Genomic DNA, 19,822 nt, shown 5'->3' on the forward strand with positions numbered 1-19,822 from the left:
ATTGTGTAGTTATTTTTAAAACATCAGCTCTGTGTGTATTTGTGACCAAAACAGGAAAAACTGTGTCCTCTTTGAGTAGGACAGAGAATGGAGCAGTACTACAGGGGAGAGGGGCAGTTTGCTATTGTTGAGCTGTCCAAATACATGGATGAGCTGGGAGGGAGAGGCCAAGCTTGGGAAATGAAAGTATATAAGTATATATAACCATCTGCTGCCTTGTGCTCTCTGAAATATCTCATCAGACATTAGAATCTAAGCAACTATTTCCAGATGTTACCAGTTTCAGAAATGTTTTTTATCTTTTGTGATCTTTTCCTAATTAACCTTTCCCCTTTCAAATGGTCCTCGGTTCTGCCTTAATTTGGCCTGCATAGGCTACAATTTACCTCTGATCTCTGTTGTTTTTCAGGGCTAGTAGTAGAATGCCAACAAGAACGATCACAGCTGAAAAATAAAGAAATAGCTTTGCGTGTGTTGAGAGCCCGACTCTACCAGCAGATTATTGAGAAGGACAGGTGTCAACAACAGAGTACTAGAAAACTGCAGGTAAGGCTTATTTAGTGTAATAATTTAGACACTGTACAAAAGTCAACACTCTGTTTAGAAAGTACAGTGTTTTCTCTTGCATAAATGGAAATGTCTTACAACATAGGGAAATGTGCTTTTTTTGTAGATATGCAGTGACTTAAATGCCTGTGAATTGATGGATAGATGTGTGTGTGTGTGTGTGTGTGTGTGTGTGTGTGTGTGTGTTTTGGTACCAGGGATTGAGCCCAGGGGCAGTTAACCATGAAGCCATATCCCCAGCCCTTTTTATATTTTGTTTTGAGACAGGGTCTTGCTAAACTGCTTAGGACATTGCTAAGTTACTGAGGCTAGCTTTGAACTTGCAATCTTCCTTCCTCAGCCTTCTGAGCTGCTAGGATTATAGGCATATGCCACCACACCTGGCTTGGATTGATATGATTAAATTAGGCTTTCCAATTTACAAATGAGTAAATGAATGATGCATAAACAATTGTTTATCTCCAGTGTGTATGTCATAACTGTCTTAAAAGGAAGTTGGTTTTAAAGACAAAATAATTCTTTAGAAATAGGTCAGATGCAGTGGTGTATCTCTGTAATCCCAGTGGATCAGGAGGCTGAGACAGGAAGATTGCAAGTTCAAAGCTAGCCTCAGCAACTTAGTGAGGCCCTGAGCAACTTAGTGAGACACTGTTTTCAAAATAGAAAAATAAAAAACAGGTTAAGAATGTGGCTCAGTAGTTAAGCTCCCCTAGGTTCAGTTCCTGGTATCAAGGGGGGAAAAAGAAATTGAGATTTTCAGATATTTTCCTTAAAGAGCTATGCTTTTTATTATAATTCTATATGGATCAAATATAAATGACAGTGCAAAAAAAAATAGGGTGCTGCAGTCTGGCTGGGCACAATCCAGGGGCCACTTGTCAAAAGAAACGGAACTTTATTTTTAGAACACACACCCACACCACACAGCTCTTCAGGAAAATCCTCAGAGCCCAACTGCCACCACCAGCTTCCCACAAGCCTCTCAACCTCCCCCACCCCTCCTGCTCTTGAGGCCAATTGGCTGGGTCGCGTGGGCGGAGCCAATAAAAGTCCCCCAATGAGCAGCTCCTGGTCTGAAAGGGCGGGGAAACAGCCCAATGAATATCACTGCAGAGGAGCCAATCAGTTGGCAGCTAGAAATTTGCTGGGGCCTCTGTGAGCCAATCATCAGCTGGCAGCTGGAAGTTTGCTGGGGCCCCTGTGAGCCAATCATCAGCTGGCAGCTGGAAGTTTGCTGGCAACTGGAGGTTTGCTGGGGCCCCTTGGGCTGTGGCTCTCAACAATAGGGAACATGGGCTGGGGTTGTGGATTAGCAGTAGAACACTCACGGAGCACCTAGCAAGGTGCTGGGTTCAATCCTCAGCACCACGTAGAAAATAAATAAATAAAATGAAGGTATTGTGTCCAACTGCAGCTAAAAAAAATTTTAAAAAATGGGGAACAGTGATTGCTACTGATAAGAGACTGGGGACAAGGGATAGAGGGAGATTTACTTTTCATTATTATTTTCATTAGTATACTTTTTGAATTTTGTACACTATACATTTATAGTGTTTTTTATTCAAATACGTACACAGATAACTTACAAATTAAAATAAGTGAATGTCATTGTCTTAAGTAAACAAACTTAAATAATTTAAAATTCTAAAAGAAAAGAAAGTTTCTCTTTAAAAGAGGCTAGAAAAGAAAGTAGAACTCAGAAATAACTGTGCTTTTATGTTATTTGCAGATAAGTATGACACAGTAAATCAAATTTGAAAGATTTTATGGCCTTTTAGGATACTGAAGTATATAAAAGTAAATATTGTTGTTTTCATCTAGATATGTCCCTATCTTTTTACATTTTCTATTTTTTTAATCATTCTAACTTACAGGTAGTAAAAGTGCCAGAATAAATAATATATTAATACTCTATGTGTTGTAATTCCAGATTGTAGAGCAGCATTAGTACATCTGTAGATAGGACTATTAATTTTCATACTATTGCTTCTTGGCAAGTAAGTGAAAACATAAATACTATGAATTCTGCCCCACTGGAAATTATAAAAGACATTGAGATTTACTTACCGCTTAACATTTTGGCACTAGATATTCTACATAGTAGTTTTTAAGGTAAGTACTTAAGATTGGCTTTATGTAAATTACGTGTATATATCTCCTTCAGTAGTCTGAATTAAAGATCCAGAAAGGATCTCTCTGCTTCTCTACCTCCTGAACTGTTTATTAATAGGGATTTCTAAAGCTTAGAAGGGTTTTCTTCAGCGGCTTTTATACAGAAGCCATGATGCCTGGTGCCAGCCTGGCTCAACCTATCACCTATGTGCTTTATAGATGCTGACCTGCCCCCAATCCTGGGATTCTAATCTGATTGTTCTGGACTTGGGTTGTGGCTCTGAATATGATACTTTGGGATAATAGTTTCCAAACCTGGCTGATTGTCAGAATGGATGGCCTGGGGAATATTTTCAGAATACACAATCCCATATACAGGCTTAAGAATCTGTAATTTTAAAAAATTCTCTTGACCATATTGTTTACCTTTGTGTTTTAAAAAATGAATTATAGAATTTCTTTTTTATAATCTTAAAAAGTGAAAGCAACTGAGGGAGGATGCTGTGTATGACATGTATTGGGAGATGGGGCAGGGGAGATGCATAGACTAAGAATAATATAAATAATCTTGGGTTGAGGTGAACTCTGGTGTGCTTTGAAGATTTCAAGTGCAAAGAGTTTCAAAAGAAGAAGAGAACGTGTTAAAATTACCAGGACCAGAAAGGAAGAGATGGTAGGAAAGTGTTAGAGAAGGGCATCTGTGAGATGTTTTAGCACAGTTAACAGGTACACACATAAAAATAACATACTATAATAAGTGGCATCATAGATGGTAACATAATCTTCATAAATAATGTTGGGAAGGTTGGCCAAGTTAGGAAGCATCTTGAATGCTGAGCTGTGTCTGCTTAGAAGACAAGAAGGAACCAAAGAAGAAAACTTACTCAAAAGGCTGTGCCTTAGGAAGATGAAGCAAGTCAGCACAGTATAAGCAGAAAAATCAACAGATTAATAAGGAGAGCTTTGCAAAATTTAAATTTTAAAAATGACAGTATAAATAGAAAAGACAGATTAAAATTAAAGATTCTTGATACCAATTAGAAATGGGTAGTTAGAGAATGGGATGAATTGGATGAATTGAAGGTAAGCTCTCCCCCAGAGTCTGTATCAAAGCCTGAGATAGTAACCTCCCATGAAGTGCTTGTCAGGGTGTCAAGAGTTTTCTACTTGAATAAAAGGGAACACATGGTGGTATGTATCATTTGTAGAACCAGGAGAAGAAACTAATTGGGGTGGAAAGATGATTGTTTTTTTTTTGTTGTTGTTGTTTGTTTTTTTTAAAGAGAGAGAATTTTTTAATATTTATTTTTTAGTTATCGGCAGACACAACATCTTTATTTGTATGTGGTGCTGAGGATTGAACCCGGGCCGCACGCATGCCAGGCGAGCGGGCTACCGCTTGAGCCACATCCCCAGCCCGATGATTGGTTTTTAAGTATTTGGAATTGGAAGTGTTAAAAAGACATTTTTCCTTATTTCATATCTAAGTTTTACAAACTTATGTTTTTTTGTTTTTGTTTTTGGTTTGGTTTGGTTGGTGTTGCTGGGGATTGAACCCAGGACCTTGTACAGCATGCTAAGCATGTGCTCTACCACTGAGCTACCTTCCCAGCCCCAAACCTCTAGTCTTAACATTAACTTTAATGTTAAGACTTTAATGACTTTCTTGCCTGCTTTTGTCTAGTCACTTTCTGTGTATGACTTTTAGAAAATGCTTACCCAGGAGTTGTGGTGCACCTATAATCCCAGCTACTTGGGAGCCTGGGCAACTTAGAGAGACCCCATCTCAAAATAAAATAAAGGGAAGCTCAGTAGTAAAGTGCTTATCTAGCATGGGCAAGGCTCTGGGTTGACTGAATCCCCAACACACACACACACACACACACACACACACACACACACACACCATTAAAAAAAAAAGTAGAAAGTGCTTAAACTATTAAAATAGAAGAGTCATTTACAAGTACTTTTTCCATTGCTCCATTGTGATGAATGTAATTATAAAGTTAAAGTATGAATTACTTTTGTCATGGCATAGGTGGGAACAAGAGCCCAATCAGAGAGAATTCGGACATATAATTTCACACAGGATAGAGTCACTGACCACAGGATAGCATATGAAGTTCGTGACATTAAGGTAATACTATTGACTATGCTTTATGTACCTTTGCTTTTCAAAGAAAGTATAATCAATTCTGGAGAGTTGTGTCTAAAATATTACCAAGTAATTTTAAATCGTTAAGCCAATTTTGCTTAATACCCTAAAGTTTACATTTTTATTAGTTTGCTGGTAAGAAATATGATTTTTCTGCCTCTTTGAAATAGTTATATTTTAAAATTCCAAATTCTTTGTTATACAGTCACAACATATTGAATATACATATTGAATATACATGTATGCATATATTGTTGGGTAACAAATCGCCACAAATTTAGCAGTTTAAAACAATACTTATTCAATGCTTTCTATAGGTCAGGAATCCAGGTACTACTGAACTGTTCTCTCCTTAGGGTTTCACAAGGCCAAAAGCAAGGTGTTATCAAGGCTACATACTTTTCTGAAGCTTGGTATCCTCTTCCAAGTTCATATCTGTGTCAGAATTCTCTTTAGTTAAGGACTAACACTCCTAGTCTTTTCCTGGCTGTCAGCTGAAAACTGCTCTTAGATCCTAAATGCTGCTGGAATTTGCTTGCCATGTGTCTCCTAAATAACCTCACCCATTTAGCATCTCTTTTATCTATTTTTGCAGAAATAGCTCAGGCCTTTTTTTTTTTTTTTCCCAGTGCTAGGAATCAAACCCTGGGTTTCTTGCATGCCAAACAAGCTCTCTACCACTGAGCCACATCCCTAGCTGGCTCAGGCCTTTTTGAAGATCTCACCTGATAAAGTCAAACCCACCTAGATAATAGTTCTCTTGATTAACTTAAAGTCAACTGATTACTCACCTAATCTCTGGGATCATATGCCAACATATTTACAGGTTCTGTCCGCATTCACATGGTATACAACAGAGAGCATCTTATTCTATCTTCCATACTGCATATTCATTAGGTATTACAGCTGTGTATTGGGGAAGAGACCCTGGCTAGATTTTTTTGAACAATAACCTACCTAAATGCCATCCAGCCAAAACTACTAACAATAATACATTAATAATGAAGCACAGGGCTGGGATTGTAGCTCAGTGGTAGAGTGCTTGCCTTGCAAAAGGGAGGCCCCTAAAAGAAATAAATAAATAAAATTAAAGATGTTAGAGACTGGGGCTGTGGCTCAGCAGTAGAGTGCTCACCTAGCATGTGTGAGGTGCTGGGTTCCATCCTCAGCACCACATAAAATAAATAAATAAAATAAAGGCATTGTGTCCGACTACAACTAAAAAAACAGATATTCTTAAAAAATAAATAAGAAGTAAAGATGTTAAAAAAAATGAAGCACAAGAAAACTTCCCTTTTGCTGCCACTGAAGGGGAAAATGAAGTGGGTCCCATAAAGGACTGTGTGGACAAGGCCGGAGACAGAAAGCTCTTATCTTTTTCTTTGGTTCATCTGATACCTAAAACCTCTTTCACTTGATTCCATCCTATTATATACTCCAAATTAAAGTTTAAAGGAAAATGTCTGTGTTTTTAATATATTTATAAATATCTTTGTATCTTATGTCACTTCTTGCATAGGAACACAGCAGCCATGTCAAAAAGGATGAAATATTTGCTAACTTCCCTTTCCTCAGGAAATACACAGGATTAACTAAACATGTTTGGTCACATTGTTCTAGTTACACCATATTATTTTGGTTGTTTTTCTGGTAGTGGTGATAATTTTCCCTGAGACACATTCTTATGGCCAGTAATATCCTTTAGATGGGCCTGTAGGCACAAAGTATAATATTCAGTTGTGAAACAGAAAGGTAACTGGCTTTTGTATCTATAAAATACCTGACTATAGACTGTGGACTAATATGTTATTACTAAATATGCCAGACTCAGAAATAATAAGAAAAAATTATATTAGGTGTTCCAATAATCACTAACCAGCCTATTGGAAAAAAGGAAAACACATTAGTGAAAAGGAAAAGTTTGAGAGTAGCATGAAAAAACTGTATGAAAACATTGAAATCTATATGAAGGAGGAGAGTGGTAGGTGGGGAAAGGGAAGATATTGAAGAGTACAATGTTTTAGTTAGACAGGAAGAATAAGCTTTAGTAATATATTACACAGAATGGTGACTATAATAAATAATGCATTGTATGTTTCAAGATTGGGGAAAGTAGAGGCTGGCAATATAGCTCAATTGGTAGAGTGCTTGCCTTGCATACACACAGCCCTGGGTTCAATCCCCAACACCACAAAAAAAAAAAAATTAAAATAAAGATTTGGGAAAGTATAGATTTTAAGTGTTTTCACCACAAGAACAATGATAAATATGTAAGCTGATGTGTTTGATACTTAACTCACTTTAATCATTCCACATTATAAATAGTATCAAAACATCGCATTATGCCCCATAAATATATTATTATTTGTCAAGTAAAAATAAAGCTTAAGTCCATAAAAAGGCAGTAAAGAGACTAGTAGGAATGAATAATTTGGGGTCTACATTAATACAGATATGACTGGAAAAATGATGAGGCAGGTACAGTGGCACACACTTGTAATCCCAGCAGCAACTTGGGAGGCTGAGGCAGGAAGATTGAGAGTTAAAAGCCAGCCTCAGCAAAAGGAAGGCACTGAGCAACTCAGTGAGACTCTGTCTCTAAATAAAATAAAATAGGGCTAAGGATGTGTCTCAGTGGTCGAGTGCCCCTAAGTTCAATTCCCAGTACCTACCCCCACCCCCCACCAAAAAAAAAAAGAGTTCAATGAACACTATGTAATCTATAACCTAGATTCAACAATTGTTAACATTTTTGCTCTATTGCCTTCTCTTTCTTTTTTTTTTTTTGCCTTCTCTTTCTCCCCACTTCCTCTTTTCTGCGTACAACTATTGCTGTTGAATCATTTGAAAGCAAGTTGCAGACCTCAAGAGACTTTTACCCTAAATATTTCAACAAAAATATTTTTTGATTACATAAAACTTCTAGATTTTAAAACCACTGGATTTCCCATTTCAGGGAGAAAAACCTGTTGAAAATCACTTGCAGATTAAATCATGTAAATTTGGAGGGTTGGCACAGGAAAGGTGGGCTGAAATGGTCTGAGGTGGTGCCCTCTGAGCTAGATCCAGAGGATTTGGCAAGGAACACCATTTATGCTAATGTGGCAACAAAACATCTGCCCGATTAAGGCATTTCAGTCTTTGCCCTTGAGAATAAGATATGAATGAAAAGAACAGAATTTTCAGGATAAGAATAAAAAGCCTTTTTTTTTTTTTAGGATACAGGAAGAGAAAGAATTCACCAAACAAATCCTCCCAAACATGATTTGAAAATCCTAGAATGGTGTCACAAAAACCAAGAGAAAGAATATCAGAGAAGGATGTGGTCAGTTTCAAAAGTTCATTAGGATCTCTCATTGTTTCCGGAGTTATAGGAAAGATCCAAGTCTTGGATTGATTTTTAAAACAAAATCCAAATTTAAACAATTAATTCCATTTGCTCTTTTTTTAAAAATTATTTATTTTTTAGAAGTAGTTGGACACAATACCTTTATTTTATTTATTTATTTTTATGTGGTGCTGAGGATCGAAAGCAGGGCCTTGCATGTGCTAGATGAGGACTATACCACTAAGCTACAACCCCAGCCCCCATTTGTGCTTTTGCATTTATTTTGCCCCTAAAAAAAAATCACTGCAAACTGAGGATCTTCCCCTATTAGCAGTTTTATTCATTATATTGTAGAACATGAGTAATCCTTTGTTGCTATTAAATATTGACAGTAAAGAAATGAAATTGGGCTAGGAGTTGTAGTTCAGTGGTAGAGCACTTGCCTAGCATGCTCAACTCTGTGGGTTTGATGCCTAATAACACACAAAAAAAGAAAAGAAGTATAAACTTTTCGCTTTATTTATTTTTAATAATCAGGTGTGTTAGTCAGTTTTCCATTACTGTAACAAATACCTAAGATAAATAAGCTTAAAAAGAGGAAAGGTTTATTTTATTTTTTTATTTTTACTTTTTTTGGTACTAGAGTTACTTTACCACAGGACTGGTAAAGCCAGGGTCCCTGGTATCAGCCAGGGTCTTGCTAAATTGCTGAGGATTTCATTAAGTTGCTGATACTGATCTCAAACTTATAATCCTCTTACCTCAGTCTCCCCAGTCTTTGTGATGAGGGCAGGTTTATTATAGCTTGGAGTTTTAGAGATTTCAATCTATGGCTGATTGGTCCCATTGCTTAAGACCTGTGGTGGCACAGCACATCATGGTGGTTGTTTGTGGCAAAGAAAGCCATTCATCTATGGCATCTAGGAAGCAAAAAAGAGAGACAAGTGTCCCACAGTCTCCTTCAATGATGTGTCCCTAATGACCTAAAACCTCCCACTAAGCCACACCTCCCACCTTTCAATAGGGCCAAACTGGGGACCAAACCTTTAACACATGGGCTTTTGGAGGAGGGTATTCCAGATCAAAACTATAGTATCAGGTTTCATAATAATTACCTCTTTTACCAGGGATTTTTATGTGGTGAGAAAAGCCTGGATCAACTAATTCAGAGACTACTTCAATCAGCAGATGAAGAAGCCATTGTTGAACTTTTGGATGAAAACCTTAAATCAGCAAAATAAATATTTGTTTATTCTTTATTAGCATATCAACAGAATGGTCCTATATCAAGAATCAGACTGAGTATGTATATGATGTCAAAATACATTCTACTCTCATATATAACTATAAAGAACAAATAGAAAAAAATTATGTAAGTCAAAAAAAAGAGTCAGACTGAGGCATAGGAATCTTTATGAATATTCATAGAATACAGCTATAAGTACATAGTACTTATAGATATTTTTTTAATGAATCAGTCACATTTATTGACTTTAAAGGTTTAAGTTTTAATAAACAACCTGAATTTCCAAGTAGAAAATAAGCTGTTATTGAAAAGAGAAAGAGCGGACTGGGGCCATGGCTCAGTGGTAGTGTGCTCACCTAGCGTGTGCAAGGTCCTGGTTTCAATCCTCAACACCACATAGAAATAAATAAACAAAGTAAAGGTATTGTGTACAACTAAAGAATAAATTTTAAAAAAGAGAAAGAGTATTGAGAACTGATGTGTAATATAAGACAGGTCACTTGTTCTCTCATGCCTTTTCTTAAACAAAACAACCAGACCTTTTTCATCTACCACAAGAAAATGTAAAATTTAGTGATATCAGATTTATACATTATTTGTAAACCTCTTTTTTAAAGACAAAGTATTATTAATTATGTCAAAGTTAGGACTTAGACTGCTACTTTTCAATAAAAATGGTGAAGAATATGAGTCACTCAGCATCAATGAGCATCTCTAGGATACAGATTATGCCCTAGCATTTGATTGCTAAATGAATTCTATATTGTATGAACTAGAGGCCAATATTCAACATAGACTTTCTGCTTGCTTGTATTTCTTATTGTCCTTTGGGTCAACTTAATAAGCATCAACAGATGTAATATGAGTAACTCATTGTGATCTATTTCATGCAGTGATATATAAAACCCAATGCTTACCTTAAAGAGATTTTTGTTGGATGAGATAATTAAACTTCTAACAGCCACTGCAGTACATTTAGCTCCATAGAGACAGCACAGGGCAAATGAGAGGCAGACTGATACCATGTGACTCTGTGCCTCACTGAGGAAAATCTGCTAAACACAGTCAAAGGAGATCCTAAGAAGCTGAGAGCAAAATGTCATTATATGTGCTCTGCAAACTTGTCAGAGTGCAAGGCACTTCAATTTCTGAGTTTTCTAAAAAGTGCTCAATGGCAAAAGTAGAAATGAAAACCTATGTCATTTCTAAAGGAAAAAAAAAGTTCAGGGATTCCATTATACCCAAGAGATCGCCTTCTTGTTCTCTTATGAGTTTTGCCCCCCAAATCAGAGGAGAACATTTGGGCCTGTTGATTGGTGATGTTGCAAAGAAACTGGGAGAGAAATGTGGAATAACAGCTACAGGTAAAGAAACTTAATGAAAAGAAAGTGCAAGTTGAAAGAGAAACATGAAAAGGATATCACTGCCTACCAAGCTAAAGGTAAGCCTGAAACAGAAAAAAAAAAAAAAAAAAAAAAAAAAAGGAGTGGTGAGGGTTGGAAAAAGCAAGGGAGAGGAGGAAGACAAGAGATGATAATGAATAAGTTGGTTCTAGTCTATTTCTTTTTCCTTGCCTATAAACCATTTAATTCCCCTATATACAACTCATCCCTTTTAAAGAAGAAACTTGAATATAAGGGTGTGTAAGGTTTGTTTTAAAACTGTATAATGTCTCTTTTTGTATAGTTAACACACTAACAAATATGTCTTTAAATAGCCCTGTCCTGATGGTATGTCCAGTAGCCACTAAGTTTGCCTGGGGCTTGTAAATTGGCATGGAAATTTAAAATAGGCTTTTGTTGGTGCATAGCACAAATTAGTTACATATGGGGATGGTAGTCTTTTCATTCTCGATATCTCTGATCCATCTTCTATGAAAAAATTGTTCTGTTAACTGACTACCACTCAACTTCAAAAAAAGAAAAAAGAAGTTGCAACTTTACTACTGACATTGAATGCTTATAAATAAATACAATATTTTTATTACTTAAATAAGTAAGTTACCAACTCTAACACAAAATGATAGGATGTTGTTCTGAAGAAGGGTTATTTTAGATATATTCTTCAGACAGACTATTAAGATCAAGTTCTAAGACTAATGTAATTATTTGGAAGAAAAGATGGGAGAAAAATGTCTTCCCAGGTTCTTATTTCAAAAATGTTCAAGCATACAGAGAAGTTTTAAAAATTAAAATTTTAGGTGATTTATTATACACTGTTTATCTAGATTCATCTAGAGTTAACATTTTACCCCATGTGGTTTTGGGGGAGTTTGTGGGTTTTTTTCTTTTTCTTTTTTTTTGTTACACACACATACACTACACTCTGTGATCGGGCTTTTTGATAGTTGCAGATTTCATGAGACTGCTCCAAAATATTTCAGCATGCATCTTCTAAGAGTAAGCATGTTCTACAAACTCATAACTTTATTATTATATCTAATAAAATTAACAATTATATAACTATTATATATATTACAACATAATAGTTATCACTTACTAAAATTTCTGTATCTGTTTTAGCTAGTTTTATCCAATCCGGGATCCAACTAAGATTCACACATTGCATTTGGATGTATCACCTTGGTTTAGGTTAATCCCCTTAACTTTCTTCCCCACATGACATTGACTTTTTGAAGCTCAACAATGGCAGGAACATTTGCAATTTATTTTAGTTAACACATATCCAATGAAAGGCTGGAACTTCCCTTCCTTAGAGCATTTACTAAAAAGGTGATTGTAAATACTATCTCTTGCAATTCAAGCATCTCTCTCAAGGACCTGAGTCATTTTTTTGTAATGTAATCATCAAGAAGGACAGGGCCTCTGTCTCAGTCTGTGGGTGGATTGAATCCCAACTTTGGTCACTGCAGCTAGCAGACACCGTTGGCTTCATTGCATGTACATTGACTAACCCTTTGTACTATTTCACTTCTCTACTGAGCCCTTGTATCCTTCCCTCCCTCATCTTCCTTAAAAATTCCTAAACTTGGCTTGTGTGGTGGCACACACCTGTAATTTCAGCAACTCATGAGGCTGTGGCAAGAGCATCACAAGTTCAGCCAGCTTGAGCAAGTTAGTGAGACCCTGTCCCAAAATTTTAAAAAGGGCTGGATATGTAGCTCAGTGACACAACATCCATGGGTTCAACCCCCAGTACCAAAAAAAGAAAAAGAAAAAATCCCAGATTAATTCTGCACAAATCTGAATGGAACTCAGCTCTCCCACCTACTGTCAGTTTCTTTTCACTTCTTTAATATCTGTCTTTATTCATCTTTGACAATTTGGCTAGAACATAATGAAGCATTGGGAATTATAAAACAGCAGGGTTCTCATTCTTCTATATTTATCTTTTTAATATTTTTTTACATTTGCAATGCTGAGGCTGAAACTCAGGCCCTTCTATATACTAGACAGGAGCTCTATTGCTGAGCTACATCCCAGCCCAGCTGGCTATCTTTTTAAAAACCCTTCTTCAGAGTTGAGAGACTATTTAATCCTAATTGAATCAGTGCCATTTAGGGTCAGTGTTGTCCCCTAAAATAACTGATATTGTAATATTGTAACATTGATCCACTTTATGCTTTGAATATAACCCATGCTGCTCTGCCACTGCAACTTATTTTTAAAGTGGATATGTTTCTTTCTCTTTCTCTCTCCATGCTCCTCCCTAACCTCTCCTCCTCCCTAATCTCGGGAAACAGGATTACCTTTCTTCTCCATTTTAGACAGAGTTATCTATCCCTGAGTACACACTCACCATAGAAACGAAGTAATCCGGACTTTGAGGATGGTACCAGAAAATCTCATAAATGGCTATCTCCCAAGTTTACAAGTGAATTATTATTCCAGACAGAGAACACATGGAATGTAGCCTTTGAGTCACTTCTTTGAAAGTCCCCTGTTCCTGCTGATTGGCAGATTCACAGCCTTTGGGACAGGAGTTCCTTGTGTTTTTCCTTTTCTAGCAAAGCAATAAACCTTTTTCCTTTTTCTCAAAACCGTGTCCTCGTTATTGCATTGGCATCAGGGACAAGGACTGAGCTTTTGGTAACAATATCTCTGGAGAATTTGACTTAATTGAAAAGAATATTGAATCGAATGGAGCATTACAGAGTAAAAGATTTTGTTTTCAAGCATTTTACATAACATTTATCCAAAGAAATGTGAATACTAAATATTCTGTGAAACAATAAAAAGGGAGATCCCTTTTTTATTATATAAAAATTTATATATTTATATAAATTTTTTATTATATTATGTCAAATATGAGATTATATATAATTTTTTAAATTCTACCATTTTTCTTCAGGAAAAATACTAACACAAATCCCAAAGCTTGATTTCTGGAAAAAAAAAATTGTTAATTTGAGAAAGTAAAAAGTTGTAAGAGGGAAAGCAAGAGAAGGGGGTATTGATTTCTTACCATCCATTCATGTGATAATAGGTTTAACATTCTATACATGCCCAAGAAGGGAGGGGTCTAAGAGGGGAAGTTGGGGAAAGGGAAATTGTTTCTTCAGCCAAAGTGAGAACCTAATGTGGTCCAGTTGTCCTGCTTTGACCAAACTGTGGTACTGTCCACCCTTCTCTTGCCTTTCCTCTTCCTCCAGCTTTGACTTTTCCTTAAAGCTACAATTTACATGGAAGAAAAAGGAGTGAAACCTCTGATGTTGAATCAGTAGGTCTGGGGACTGTGATTCTGCATTTCTATAAAGCTCTCAGGTTATGGTGGAGATTGCTGATCCACAAATAATACTTGGAGTAGCAAGGATCTAGGATGTCTATTATTCAGCTAGGGAGTTCTTCCTGTTGTAATGCACCTTATTTTCATACTGTGAGATTCAATTAAATTTGTAATACTGCTTCACTTAGTAGATCTATTAGTTTTCCCAAGCACAAAGATAAACTTGACATCTTTAGAAGCTGGGTGCAGTGGCACAGGCCTGTAATTCCAGCCACTCAGCAGGCTGAGTAGGAGGATTGCAAGTTTAAAGCCATCCTTAGCAATTTAGGGAGGCCCTGAGAAGCTAAAGGAGACCCTGTCTCAAAATTTTAAAGAGGGCTGGGGAGATTCTCAGTGGTACAGTGCCCCTGGGTTACATTCTCTGGGGATGAGGGTAGGGGAGAAAGGAAGTCTGTAGATGCTATTTAAAAATTAGAGTAAGAACAATACCTGTGGCAGTGCCTGACTATGCACACCAGATATTAGGTTGCTAGAGTCAGGTGAGAGAAGGTGATAGTTAATCACTTACAAATGGTACTGAAGCCTTAATTCTGAGGTCAGCTGATGCTGTGCTTTTATGGGCCTCTTATGAATCAAAGCACATAAAGATTGTTATACAGGCCAAATGAGTGAAATGTGTTACAGTGGTGACGAATGGGTTCCTGAAAACAAAGTCCTCAGATACTTAGACACCAACGTGCAGAAACACAGAGGTCTTCAAAATCCAATCAGGAACAAAATTCAAAGATAAAGTTGAGAGGCACTGCCCCAGGAAAGAAGACATCTGGTCTTCAAGTAAAAATTACTGGGCTTAGTAGCATATGCTTACATTCCCAGTGACTCCTTATTCCCAGTGATTCCAGAGGCTGAGGCAGGAGGATTGCAAATTCAAGGCCAGCCTTGGCAGCTTAGCAAGACTTTGTTTCAAAATAAAAAGGGATGAGGATGTAGCTTAATGGTAGAGCACTCTTAGGTTCAATCCCCAGGACCAGAAAGACAGGTCACCCAGAAATGGAAATGGTGGAGTATAAGTGAGACACCTTAATCTTCTCAGAAGGGTCCAAGTAGATGTGATTGTTGAAAACATGAATGGAGATGAAGTTAAAGATTCCTGAAAAATGAAATGATGGCTTTTTATGGTTAAGACTAAATTACAAGACAAACAGCTCTTTACATCTTCTTATCAAGAAGAATGTGGATTCCGTTGCAGAGAATGATGCAAATTACAAGAAAGCTCAAGGAAACAGATAATAAGGAGCATGCTAGTAATAAAGTTGTGGCAAGAAAAAAAGAATGCTTGGGTGTAATGTTGGGCACTCAACTACTCTACAAATTTGAAAAACCTGGTTATGCAGATCCTTGCACATCATCCAGAGGCACTCAAGTTCCCTTATGGTGCACCACATCTACTGAATAATTTTCATGAATTGGAGCAATGTTTGCCTATATAACTCTAGATAAGAATCTTTCTTTATGACTGAAATATCTTTATGATGATTTCCTAGCAAAGAAGTTTGCAACCTTGATTAGTGCCAGTAATTATGAAGGGGCTCCTCTGAGAGTATATATAACTTATAGTACATAAAATATATAGATCTGAAGGGTACAGTTCATTGGGTTTGGCAACTGCACTCATTCACCCGTGTCATCACCTGCCCAAACAAGAAGGAAACACTTACATCAGCCCTGAAAGTTTCCTCATTTTCCTTTCCAGTCAATCTAGCAGTCTGTTAAACCCCCACCCCTCACTCGAGAATGGCAGCTGCTGTTATGATTTTTATACATCAAAGTTTATTTTCACGGTTTTGGAACTTCACATAAATGATTATCCAGTATGGACTCTAGTTGAAATGGTCATAGAGTATGGACTAATTTATCTGATTTCTTTTACACAACATTAAATTTTTGAAGAATTTTCTATATTATTGGATGCACCAAAGGTAATTCACTTTTGTTTCTGAGTAGTATTACACTATACAAATATACTACTTTTTTTAAATTTTTTTTTTAAAGAGAGAGTGAGAGAGGAGAGAGAGAGGAAGGAGAATTTTTAATATTTATTTTTTAGTTCTCGGCGGACACAACATCTTTGTTGGTATGTGGTGCTGAGGATCGAACCCGGGCCTCACGCATGCCAGGCGAGCACGCTACCGCTTGAGCCACATCCCCAGCCCCAAATATACTACTTTTTAAAAATTCTCCTATTGAGGTACACTTGGATTGTTTCCAGTTCTGGCTACTATAAGTAAAACTATTATGAAAATTCTTATACAAGTTCTTTTTTTTTAATTTGGCGTGTGTGTGTGTGTGTGTGTGTGTGTGTGTGTGTGTTTCCATTCCCCTTAGGCAAATGCCTAGGAGTGAGGTTACTAGGTGTTTAAAAGAAACAACCAGAGGGCTGGGGTTGAAGCTTAGTGGTAGAGCACTTGCCTCTCAAGCATGAGGCCCTGGGTTCGATCCTCAGCACCACATAAAAATAAACAAAAATAAAGATATTGTGACCATCTACAACTACAAAAAAAATTTAAACAAAAAATAAAAGGAACTAACAGAGTTTTCTTTATATAGACATATCCATTTATATTTGTGTTATTAATAGATAGGGGTGCTGATGGCACCATATCTTCAATACTTAGTATTATCTTTTAAAGTTTAGCTATTCTGGTGGTGTGCTATTTTCTCATTTTGAATCTAATATGCATTTATATGATGATGAATGACATCAAGCATCTTTTCATGTTTATTGACCCTTAGTATTATGGTTATATTTCCAGATTATAACTTTTAAATTTTGTTTTCACTGCCTTTTATCAGAAGCTTGAATTTTTGTTGAAGTTCACTTTGCCCTTTTTTATGATTATTATTTTTCTTGGTCCTAAGCAATCTTTGCCAACACCAAAGTAATGGAAATAGTTTTGTCTGTGTGTACGGATGTGTGTTAGTGTGTTTGTGTGTGTGTGTGTGTGTGTGTGTGTTAGAAATTTTACATTTTATTTGCTTTTCCATTTAGTACTAAGATCCATTTCAAATTAACTATTGCTTAAGGGGTCAAGGTTAATTATTGTGTTGCCTTCTGATCCAGTTATTCCAAAACTGTTTAGGAAGACCTCACTTTCTCCATTTAATTGCATTTCTAAATTTAACATTTTAAATTCAGCTTTCTAAAGTTTAAAATTGAGTTTCTCAGTTGAACCAGCTGTTTCAAGTACTTAACAGCTAAATATGCCTTCTGAGTACTACATCAATCATCAATCATCATGTAACAGGAATCTTCACACTTTGAATATAAACCTTGCTGCTCAACCACTAGCACTTTATTTTAAAACTAATATTTTTTTCCTTCCTCTTTCCCTCTCCCTCTCCCTATCTTTGGCGGAAGCAAGATCAACCATCTTCCTGTCCTAGACCAGGTTATCTCTCCTTCTACTCTCCAACCACAGGAATGAGGAATCCACCAGTTGACTTAAGAAAAGGCTCTATCTCAAGGCTACTGCTTGAATATAAATTATGACTCCTGATTACTTTTGTGTCTCCCCTTTAAAAGTCCACAGTTCCCCCTGGCAGTAATAATCACAGGTCTTGCTCTCCTAGCAAAGAAATAAAAACTGCCTTTTTCTTTTTCTCAAAACCTTGTACTCATTATTGAATCAGCATTAGGGACCAAGACCAAGTATCAGTATCAGTCACAGATCTTACATTATTTCCAAGTTGCAGTAATCTATGGGAAAGCAGAGAACCAGGTCTAATAAATATTTTGGGTTCTGTGAAAGGTAATCTAAACCAAATGCAGTAAGGGGAGATCTAAGGAAGTTAGAAATCAATTACTGGACTTACATCTAAAGCAGTCAAATTCATGCAGACAGAAAGTAGAATGAGAGTTGCAGGAGTTGAGAGAAGGGGTGTTATTGTTTATTGAGTTTCAAGTTTGCTTGAAATGAGTCCTGTAAAATAATGATGGTGATAGTTGCAAAACAATGTGAACACATCTAATACATACTTAAATTTTAATGGTAAATTTTAGTTGTTTTTCACTGACATTTTAAAAAATTTTTATAAAGTTGCTTTCCCCCTGGTTGGGGTTCAGTGTAGGTGAACAATGTGTGTAACTAATGATGACTAACTTAATTCTGTCTAGTATATTTGAGGGATATCCCCAAACATCACTTTTTATGTACAAAGGAGATACTGAAGCCCAGAACCCAACTTAGTTTAATGTCACTACCTGGACTATTTTGCTCTACGCCCTATTCAGCTGATAAGAAAGAAGAAGAAAATATGTTGAGGGTTATTCTCCTGCTATGTGTAATTCGTCTATGCATGCATTACTGAAAAATTTTTTTCATAAGGTAATTGTAACTCATGGAAAACTAGCAGCAGGAGCAGTCATTGGTTTTAAATAAAAGTTTCCAAAAAAGTCATTTTCTAAATGCTTGTTTTTGATAATTTAACTAATAGATTTTAAAAGAATTGGGTAAAGCATCAGAGCCTGTATTACATTAATTCAAGAAATGTCAGGGCTTGTATGAATACTGAACTCTGAAAATCTGTACTTTGTGCTCTTGTACAGTACAAGATGGGTTTGTTGAAATATTTTGATTTAAATTTCTCACTAGGGGCTGGGGATGTGGCTCAAGCTGCAGCGCGCTCGCCTGGTATGCGTGCGGCCCGGGTTGGATCCTCAGCACCACATACCAACAAAGATGTTATGTCTGCGGAAAACTAAAAAATAAATATTAAAAAATTCTCTCTCTCTCTCTCCTCTCTCAATCTCTCTTTTTTTAAAAAAAAATTTCTCACTAAAACTCCTTAATGAATCCAATTGGAGAATCATCAATTGATTGGTAGATTAGCAGCGCGAGGTGAAAGGTGTTATATCATACGACTTGAAAACATAAATTTTGTTTGTTTGTTTGTTTTCCCGTACCACAGGTTGATCCCAAAGAGGCTCAGCCACTGAGCCATGTCCCAAGCCCTTTTTATTCTTATTTTGAGACAGGTTCTCGCTTAGAGCTTGCAGAGATTGGCCTCAAACTTCTTCTTGCCTTAAGTCTCCCATGTCACTGGGATTACAGGCATGAGCCACCACGCCGTGCAGGGTAGCACACCCCTGTAATACCAGTGGCTCAGGAGGCTGAGAAAGGTGGATGGTGAATTCAAAGCCAGCCTCAGCAACTTAGGAAACCCTGATTGCAAAAAGAGTAGAGATAGAAAAAAGAAAATACTCTTGCTCCTCAGAGATAGTAATTTGGTGAAAGAACCAAAGTACTATGTTTATATGCCTGATTTCTATATTTGAGGTCATCTAAAAGTTCTTTAAGACCTCAACTTAGTCATCTAAGACTTCCTAATGGATTTACAGATCTCCATTAATATTTAAAATATTGTGAATACCTTTACAAACTTTCAAAAGCAGTACAATTAAAAATTGTAAGTTATCTTTTTAGATATTAACAGCTTTTATTATTAATATTAAGGTTCGTGGTTTCAAATTAGTAGATGCCTTAAATAAATTCAAAAATAAAAGTGAAAAATGGTTTACTTTATATTCTAGGTAAGCCTAGGACTTTGTTAATTATTCTAATAAAAAATCAAAACATCCTTTGTAATTTATATCATTCTGTCTTCACACAACCAATGAGATATTGTTTTATTTTACAAAGAAGATAAAACAATTTCAAAGAGAAGTCAC

General features: G+C 36.4%; 1 protein-coding gene across 4 annotated transcripts in view; it reads left to right on the forward strand.

Annotated features, from left to right (window-relative positions):
* The window catches only part of MTRF1 (mitochondrial translation release factor 1), a 29,660-nt gene extending 20,239 nt beyond the window's left edge, over nucleotides 1–9,421 (forward strand). For 3 of the 4 annotated variants that reach the window (XM_081279764.1, XM_081279763.1, XM_081279765.1), the window contains 3 exons: nucleotides 410–546; nucleotides 4,718–4,816; nucleotides 9,290–9,421. In XM_081279764.1, coding sequence (XP_081135890.1) covers nucleotides 410–546; nucleotides 4,718–4,816; nucleotides 9,290–9,403 — 350 coding nt within the window. In that variant the 3' untranslated portion in view covers nucleotides 9,404–9,421. The remainder of the gene's footprint in view (nucleotides 1–409; nucleotides 547–4,717; nucleotides 4,817–9,289) is intronic. The other variant, XM_081279766.1, reaches the window with a different exon arrangement.
* Nucleotides 9,422–19,822: the final 10,401 nt, after the last annotated feature.

Source organism: Spermophilus citellus (assembly GCF_964194105.1).
Source record: "Spermophilus citellus genome assembly, chromosome: 1".
NCBI lineage: Eukaryota > Metazoa > Chordata > Mammalia > Rodentia > Sciuridae > Spermophilus > Spermophilus citellus.